The 8,813-nt window shown below is 63.7% G+C and overlaps 1 protein-coding gene across 2 annotated transcripts; it reads right to left on the bottom strand.

The window, feature by feature from the left end:
• Window positions 1–225: 225 nt before the first annotated feature.
• LY6H (lymphocyte antigen 6 family member H) lies at window positions 226–2,966 on the bottom strand. Of its 2 annotated transcripts, none has more exons than XM_046018544.1 (4): window positions 2,737–2,966; window positions 2,059–2,186; window positions 1,212–1,331; window positions 226–934 (listed from the first exon to the last, which is right to left on the bottom strand). In XM_046018544.1, coding segments are annotated over exons 1-4 (486 nt in total). In that variant the 5' UTR covers window positions 2,739–2,966; the 3' UTR covers window positions 226–698. The 2 variants fall into 2 exon arrangements, with proteins under 2 accessions (XP_045874500.1, XP_045874510.1); XM_046018554.1 differs by having other exon boundaries at window positions 2,689–2,965.
• Window positions 2,967–8,813: the final 5,847 nt, after the last annotated feature.

Here is an 8,813-nt window from a genome sequence, read left to right as displayed (position 1 = left end):
CGAGAGAAAGAGCGAGACCGGCGGACACGCAGGGCGTGTGTGCCCGTGTCCCCCTGTGCGTGCGAGGTGCTGAGGGCCAGGGATAGTGTGCGCGCAGACGTGCGTCGGGGGGGCTGGGGCGCCCAGTCCAGGCGCTGTTGGGACAGCCCTGCTCCGGCGTGCCCGCCTGTGGACGTCTGCAGGGCGCGTGCACGTGGGTGTGGATGCAGGCACGGGTGTGCAAGTCTAGGTGCCCGTCCGCACGTCTGGCTGTCCACAGGCACGCACGCACTGGCAAGGCCTTATCCTCACGTCCCAGCCCCGAGATTCTGCCCACTTGCACATCCCTCGCACCACATCTCCACCCTCGGCCTGCACATCCTCGGAGCCCCTTGCTGCTCTGCCGGCCTCATCCCGACCCCCAGGCTCAGACCCAGGTCTCTGGACCACAAGTGAGTTTATTTCTCCGCGGAAGATGCCCTCGCAGCCAGGCTGTTGGGCTGGGCCTGGCTCTGCCTGGCTTCCCCTAGGAGACCTGGGGGTCCCAGCCCCCAGCCCGCCCCCACCCGGGGGGGCCTCCTGCAGACACCAGGTTTCCTGGAGCCGTGCTGCTGGCCGGGGCTCGGAGCTGGTGGAGAGAGGGAGGCCTCCCTGCTCAGGGAGGGGCAGGGGCCAGGCTCTGGGGAGGAAGCTGGGGGGCCTGTGGCAGCGGGAGGAGCTCAGGGCCCAGCCCCCAGGACGGCAGGCCCCAGGCTGAGCAGGAGCCCCCCTGCCAGGGCCCAGGGGCTGCCCCCCGCCCCCCGCCCCGCGTTGCACAGGTCTCCCCCACAACAGTCCACGTCCACTTTTAAGATCCCAGAGTTAATAAATCCCATCAGGTAGTCTGAGAAGAAGTGTCGCTTCACGAAGTCACAAGACGAGGCGCACATCTTGTTGACAGAGTGGTCTTTCCGGCCTGGGGGAGAGGTAGGGAGCCTGGGACGGGAGCCACACCCCGCCCTCCCCGCCTCACGCGGGGGCCCGGATCGCCACCCCGGCCGGCAGAGCTGAGTCCCGCCACCCGCCCACACCGGCTCCAGATACGGAGAGGGCCACACGGGGCCCAGGGCTGGAGACACCTGCCGGGCCTCACACTGGGCAGCGTCCTGCCCACAGCCCTGTGCCCTCAGCCAAGGACAGAGGGGCTCCGATGACACCAGCTGCTCCCCGCCCGAGCCCTGGGCCTGACTCACTGCTACTGGGGTCGGTGATCCGCACGCTGGCGCACACCGTGTCCGACGGCTGACACTGCTTTGGGGTGCAGTGGCTCGAATTGGTGGTCAGGGTGCAGTCCTGGCACCAGAGGCCGTGAGCTGGGCAGGGCATAGGGACGCGGATGACCGGAGGAGCTGGGGGGGGGGGGGCGGGTCAAGCCCGCTGTCCCTCTGCCCCCACCCACCCGCCGCGGGCGCTGCTGGGAGAACCAGACCAGGTCAAGCACCCCCTGCCAGGAGCGAGCAGGCCAGGCTGGCCCAGAGGTCAAGCCCTGGGAGAACCTCTATGCCTTCGCGGCAATTGGGGGGGTCCCCCCACTGGAACTCTGGCAGCCCTGGGCACCCTCCATGGCCCCGATCACACGTGTGCTCACACTCCAGCCACACAACTCCCACACCAGGGCTCTCCTGCACACTCCTACCTATTCCCAGACCTCCCCTAGGGCTTTGGTTGGGTCCAAGGAAGGAAGGACCACACAGACGTGATGCGAGGCCAGGTGGGGCTCTGGGGGGGTTGATGGGGCGCGAGAACCCCGCCCCCTGCACCGGCCAGGGGCATCTGGGCGGGACTAGCTGCAGCGGGCTGCCCGGTGGGGATGGGGGGGGCGGAAATCGCTCGGTGCCCTCAGAAGCCGGGAGGGCCCCACGTGGCTGGGGCTGGAGCTGGGGCACCAGGAGTGAAGGCGACAGGCGCGAGGGCCCGGAGAGGGCGTGGATGTGACGGGCACCGTCGGAGGATGGCGGCCCCGCAGCCCGGCTCTCTCCGGAGCCGCCTCGGGCTCTTCCGGCGACCTGGCCCAGCCCCGCGGGCCGCCCCCAGACTCACCGGGCGCAGAGCACAGCAGGACGGCGAGCAGCGCCAGGCCGAGACTCTTCATGGCTGCAGGCAGCATGCTCCGGGCGGGCCTCGGGAAGGCGCGGGGGTTGTGGGCCGAGGTCCTCCGGGGCGCGGGCCTGGCAAGGAGAAGCCTCAGTCAGGAGCCCCAGCCTCCTGCCGAACCCGAAGCCCCCTCCCCTTTTCCGGCGCGGGAGCGCAACCTCCCCCCCCCGCCCCCCGCCGCAGAATCACCGGCCCGGGATGGGGGGCCGGGGGAGGGGGTCGTTCGCGAGCTCGAAAAGCCCCACCCCCAGCCCATCCCCCCAGAGCGTCCACCATCACGACATCCCCTCCAGGGAGAACAGGTCCGCCGCCTCGGGCAGGGTGACAGCTCGAAACGCCCCAACCCGCTCCTGGCACCTGTGCGGTGGGGGGTCGGGGGCGGGGAGCGCGTCTTCTCCTCCCTGGGGAGCGGTAGGTGGTCCGGAGAGAAAAGGGCAAGACAAGGTGCGAGCGGGCGGTACCTGCCGATGGGGGAGGGGCGCGCGCCACGTCCCCACCCGCACCCCTGGGCTGGGGGCCCGGGAACCCCGCGCCGAGCCCCCTCTCGCCGCCTCCTGCGCGCGCCCGGGCGCTCACCGCAGGTCGGGGCGTGGAGCGCGGGCCTCGGGTCGGGGGCGCACTCACATCCCTGGGGGGTCGGCGCTCCGGGCTCCGGGAGGCACGGGGAGCGGTGCCCTTCGGTCTCCCTGCGGACCAGAACCCGGGCGCAGCCTTGTCTTTCGGGGAACGCAGCCGCAGACGCGGACCCCGCGCGAGGGGCGGAGCGGAGCCGGGGCGGGGGCGCGCGGGGGGCGGGGGCGGCGGGAGAAGCGCGGGCGGGGCGCCCGGGGCTCCGGGGCTCCGGGCCGCGGCGGGTCGCGCCCCTCGACAGCCGCCGCCGGGCCCGCGCGTCCGCCCCCTCCGGTGCCCGCTCCCGCCGCGGCCGCCCCGCGCAGCCCTCCCCGGGCGTGGGCAAGATCCCTTCCCCCGCTGCTTGGCCGAGATCCCCTCGGAATTTGTCGGAAGGACGTTTACTGCGAGAGGAAGCGAGCGCAGCGCACAAAGACGCAGAGCGGGAGGAGGTAACAACCAAGGTGATGCGCGCAGGGCCCGTCCACAGGCTCCGGCAGCCGGAGCGCTCCCCTCCCCAGCCCCGCCGTCCCGGCTCCGGTGCTTTGAGGCCGCGCTCCCTCCATCCGCCGCGACCCGGAGCACCCGCGACGCCCCCGCCAGCCACCACTGCCCCCAGGCCCGCGGCTCCAACCACGCCCGCCTCCCGCCCGAGTGCTGGTCGCGGCGTTCAAGGCCGTCGGCCGCCGGCTCGGCCAGTTTCTCAGCTTTGTCCCTCGCCTTCCGGCCCCACGAAGCTTCTGCGTGTCGTGCCTTTGCACCTGCGGTCTGTCCCCGTGCCTGGAATCGTCTCTGCTGAGCACGTGCAGGGGTCCTTCCTCTTTGCCCGCCTTCATTTGGCCAACACATAGTCACCGAGTGTCCCTGTTGGCGGGTCGCCGCCCGGGGCCTGGCACCACAAAGGAGAAGATTCGCCCCGTCTCGCGTCCCACAAAGGATCACCACTGATATGCCCTCGTGAGGTGATCCAGTCACCTGGGCGCTGACCGGGCGCTTCCTATGTGCTCTGCTCCCGGCCCCTGCGTCGTCAGAGCCCCCACCCGCGGGGAAGGACCCTCCGCATCCCCACCTTATAATGAGGAAGCCGAGCACAGAGACCTTGAGTCCCTGCCCAAGGTCACACGGTGGCAGGTGACGGTCAGTGCTAGAAGCCACGCAGTGTGGCGGGGGGGGACCCCACACCCCCGCGCTCAGGGCTCTGGAGGCCTGAAGGCAAAGGAGACAGACAAGCAAACCGAGCCCGGGTACTGGGGCCCCCGCAGAGTCCATTCAAATAGGAGCTCAAAGTCAAAACTCAGCAAACATCCAAAGAACGCAGGCCTGCAATGACACAACAGAAATCGTGAAGAGGAACCGATTTAAATCTCCGCAAACCTTCTAAACTGGAAGTGGTAGCTCTAGGACATAAAATGAACCTGTCTTGTGGGTTTAAGATATATTTCAAGGAAAGAAAACGGACCGGGCTTCGCTGTGAAAAACAGGAGAGCTTCTGGAAATGAAAAACTCTCCACAGAAATCAAAAGGTCATCAGAAACGTTGAAAGGTGTATGCCAAATAGACATAAAAGTCGTTTTAAAACACGTGGTGTGGTTCACTTCTGTGAGATGTCCAGAATGGGAAAGCCAAAGAAAGAGGGAATGGAGGGCGCCTGGGTGGCTCAGTGGGTTAAGCCTCTGCCTTCAGCTCAGGTCATGATCCTGGGGTCCTGGGATCGAGTCCCGCATCGGGCTCTCTGCTCAGCAGGGAGCCTGCTTCCTCCTCCCTCTCTCTCTCTCTCTCTCTCTCTCTCTGCCTACTTGTGATCTCTGTCTGTCAAATAAATAAATAAAAATCTTTAAAAAAAAAAAAAAGAGGGAATGGAGATTCATGGGTGCCTCGGCCTGGGAGGAAGAAGAAATGGGGAGTTTCCGCCAAGGTCAAGGGGTTTCCTTGTAAGTGATTAAATGTTTTTTAAAAAGATAGTGATGGGGACACCTGGGGGGCTCAGTGGGTTAAGCCTCTGCCTTTGGCTCAGGTCATGGTCTCAGGGTCCTGGGATCGAGCCCCGCATCAGGCTCTCTGCTCTGTGGACAGCCTGCTTCCTCCTCTCTCTGCCTGCCTCTCTGCCTACTTGTGATCTCTCTCTGTCAAATAAATAAATCTTTTAAAAAAAACTTCGTGATGATAGGTGCACAACACTGTGAATGTACTTGAACACACTGGATTAGAACCTTTAAAAGGGCGAATTTCGCAGTGTGGGAGTTACATCTCGGTCAAGTTGTCGACGCAAGTGAAGAAGGAGTTTGCGAACTGGAATTTGAGTCTCCAGAAAGGATCGAGAATGTGTGCAAGGGGTAAGGAGATAGAAGCCGGAAGGAGAGGTTGGGGCACACAACGGGTCGTGGCTGAGCACTGAGGGAAGTCGCGTGGGCGCTGTCCTGCACGGGGTGCGGGAGCCTGCTGGAGATGCTCTCTCTCCCGCTCCCCTCGCTCTTGAAAAAAAAAGCTGATGAAAGATAAGCGTTTACAGGGAAACACAATGTGTACTAAATGGAATCAATAAACAGAAAATCGAAGCCGCGGCCCGCGAAGCCGAACGAAGCCGCTTCAGTGGCCGGCCAGAATGGGACCGAGTTCCGCACACACAGCCACTCACGCCGAGGTGGGGACCGAGGACCCGGGAAACGTGCTCAGATGAGAGGAACGGTCAGCTAAGAACTTCACACACAGTTTCCCCAAAAGCAGTGCAAAATAAAATTTTCAGATCATTAAAACTTTAGACAACTATATTTTTTCAGATAAAATTTTGAAGATGTTGAGAGAGGTTAGGACTAGCAGGCACTTTTTCTTTTTTAAAGATTTTATCGATTTATTTATTTGACAGACAGATCACAAGTAGGCAGAGATAGAGGGGGAAGCAGGCTCCCTGCAGAGCAGAGAGCCCGATGCGGGGCTCGATCCCAGGATCCTGGGACCATGACCAGGACCCTGGGATCATGACCTAAGCCGAAGGCAGAGGCTTTAACCCACTGAGCCACCCAGGCACCCCGTAGCAAGCACTTTCAAAAAGGTGTACTTCAGAAGGGAAGGGCTAGACACGAGAAGGGACTGTGGGAAGAGCCTGGCTTTCGAGGAGAGGGAAACCACAGTTAGCACTGCCGTCCAGGACAGTGGGAACGTGGGACCCGTGAGGTCTGAGCTGCCAACGTGGAATGGGGGGGGTGACTGAGTCAGAGGGTCCCCGACCCTCGCACCGTGTGAGAGGAGCCCCGCTCACCTTGAACTTGAGACTGTGTTCAGTTGTTAAGGGTGCAGGGGAGGCTTCAAGGTCACGGGCAGAGGGGAGGAGCATCCATGTGGGAATCCCCCCTGACCAAAGGCTGGGACAGAAAGAGGGTCCATGTGTCTGGCACCCAGTGATGAGGGGGCGGGCTGGAGAGAGGCAAAATCAGAAAAGGGGGAAATGGCAGAGCCCCCGTGGCTTTGAAGTCATCTTGCAGATCACGGACTGTGTCGCAAGCGCTTCAGTGTGCTAGTCGGGAAGTCCCAGAACACCCACCCAGGAGCGGGATGGTTAATTTTGTGGGTCAGCCTGGCTGGTTCAGAGTGCCGGATACTAAGTCAGATAGTGTTCTGGGCATTCCTGGGACGCTGCCTCTGGAGAAACTAACATTTATATCCATAGACTTTGAACGAAGCAAGTTGCGTTCCATGGTGTGGGTGGGCCTCGCCCAATCAGTTGAAGACCTGAAAAGCAGGAAACACTGACTTCCCCGAGCAAGAGAGAATTGTGCTGGCAGCCGTCCTTGAACTCGAAGTGGAGCCCCGGCTCTCACTGATGCTCCTGGCAGACTCCGAATCGCATGAGCCAGTTCCTTAACCTGAATCTGTCTGCATAAACACACACACCCACTGGCCCTGCTTCTCAGGAGAACCCTGCCCCCCGGGGACTGACTTACACCCGGAGAGTCAGGGCTGGCGGGGCTCAGAGCTCGCAGGAGGCTCTGTCCCCTTCCCGGGACTGCCAGCCTTCCCGTCAATATCAAAAGAAGACACACCGAGGAAAGGGAGCTGGGAGGGCTCCAAGCTCCGCGGCCAGCCATGTCCACCCGAGCAGGGCTGGAAAGGGCTAAGGCAGGGCACACACACCATCCACTGACGTTTCAGCTCAAGTCCCCGTGGGTCTCAGAGGAGGGTCTGGAGTGGAGACATCCATGCAGTCCTGGTCAGCACAAAGGGACAGACGGCATCACCAGGTGAGAAGGTGGAGAGCTTGCGACCACAAGCAGCTGAACGCTGAGTCCGGCACAGCCTCCTGACGTCCCTCGGGAGGAGGAGTGCCTCACCGCACGTCACTGTTGCCCACCCCCAGCCGCCCTGAGTCCAGGAGCTGTCTGTCCACCTGTCCTCCCAAGGACACTGGGCCACTTCGGCTCAGGTGCCTGCAGGCACTCACGCAGAGGGCCCTTCCCGCTCTGGTCGCGCTGCCCTCCGGAGCCACCCCTCCCTCACCTATCCCTGCCGCCTCCAAGGCTCCCGGAGCTGCCTGTGCCCCAGCTGGGCCCACAGGACTCCCTGGCAAAGCCCCAGCGTTCTCCCAGCTCTGGGAAACCCCCTGCTCTGCCCCACCCCACACCTCCTGATTCCTCTCGGCTGAAATCCCCTCCCAAGATCCCCCACTCCCGCCTAGGTCTAGTCTGGGTCAGGTACAGGGGTGGCTATCCCCGTCTCACATGGGACAGTCCGCCCCTTCCCAGCTGGCCTCCTGGGGCATGTCTGCTGCCAGCCTCCAGCGCCCACACAGCTCCCACCTCCTGCCCTCCTCTCCACCCTCCCGTGTGATGGTCCAGGTGACCCCAGGACGGTCCCTGCCGAGGAAGTTGCCCTCCTGTGCGATGGTCCAGGTGACCCCAGGACGGTCCCTGCCGAGGAAGTTGCCCTCCTGTGCGATGGTCCAGGTGATCCCAGGACGGTCCCTGCCGAGGAAGTGGCACCGGGTCCAGCCACAGCCTCAGACGCACTGTCCTCCCTGCACTTTCCTTCCTCTCACTCAGCCTTTCCTTGCACGCTCCCAGCCCTGGAACACCCACCCCACACCTCACACTGGGCACACGGAACCCCTCCCACCCTGCATAAAAGGTGCTGGGCACCTCCCCCAAACGGGCCCTCTGGTAGCTCTAGGCCTGAAGCCAAGGTCTGATCTTAGGCCCTCCTGTCCCCTCCCCCGAAGGCACTGTCTCTGGGAACCATCCACCATCCTGCACCAGCACAGAGCAGCTGCGTGACCCGGCCACCGTGCCAGGGCTCCGCGGCCAATGCGCCCGCAGCTGCTTTTGCCCAAGACCAACTCTCAGCATGCAGGGTCTCCTTAAGGACCCCTGGCCTTCCTGGATGCTCAGGTCTGCTCCAAAGAACCCCTTTCCATGCCAGCATGAGAAGCTCCTGGGAGCAGCCGCGCTGAGGGAGACTCTGCAAGGAACCCCTGAGCCTGAGAGCCGCGCTCGCCCCAGGGTCCAGCAGGGGCAAGAGCCCCCAGCCCAGCCAGGCTGCGGCAGGGAAGCCGGGTGCACGCCGGGCTCCTCACGCCCACCCCCTGGCTGCCTACACTTGTGCACACACTCCACACACTCGTGCACACATACGCACGCTCACACACACACGCCACGTGCACACCAATGCGTCTCTGCTGCCACCCCCGCACACTCGTACACACTCACACACTCACTGAGACCTCGGGCCCCGTGGCTCTCAACACTGCACAGGGCTCTGTTCCGTGCTCTCGGGGCGTTCTGCGTGTCTGCACAGCTGGCCTGGTCTGGGCAGCGCAGCACAGTGGTGAGACGGGGCTCTGAGCACAGACAGCATGCTTCCCCCCCGCAAGGCGTGTGGCTCTGGGCCTGCTGTGTGACCTCCTGAGCCTCAGGCCCTCATCTGCAGAATGGGGCAGCGCCACCAGCGGAGCGCTCACCGGGCGTCCGGCCCAGGCGCCTGGGAGAGCAGCATCAGGACAGTCGTGTTCCCTCCACACCATGTGCCAGACACGGTTGGGCCCCTGCCCAGTGAAGGCAGGCATGACTGGGCAAACAGAAGGTGGCTCTGGAGTGACGTGAGCG

The sequence above is a fragment of the Meles meles genome, chromosome 1, assembly GCF_922984935.1.
Source record: "Meles meles chromosome 1, mMelMel3.1 paternal haplotype, whole genome shotgun sequence".
NCBI lineage: Eukaryota > Metazoa > Chordata > Mammalia > Carnivora > Mustelidae > Meles > Meles meles.
Note: the sequence above shows the minus strand (reverse complement) of the source record. Positions and strands in the feature narration are given on the sequence as shown.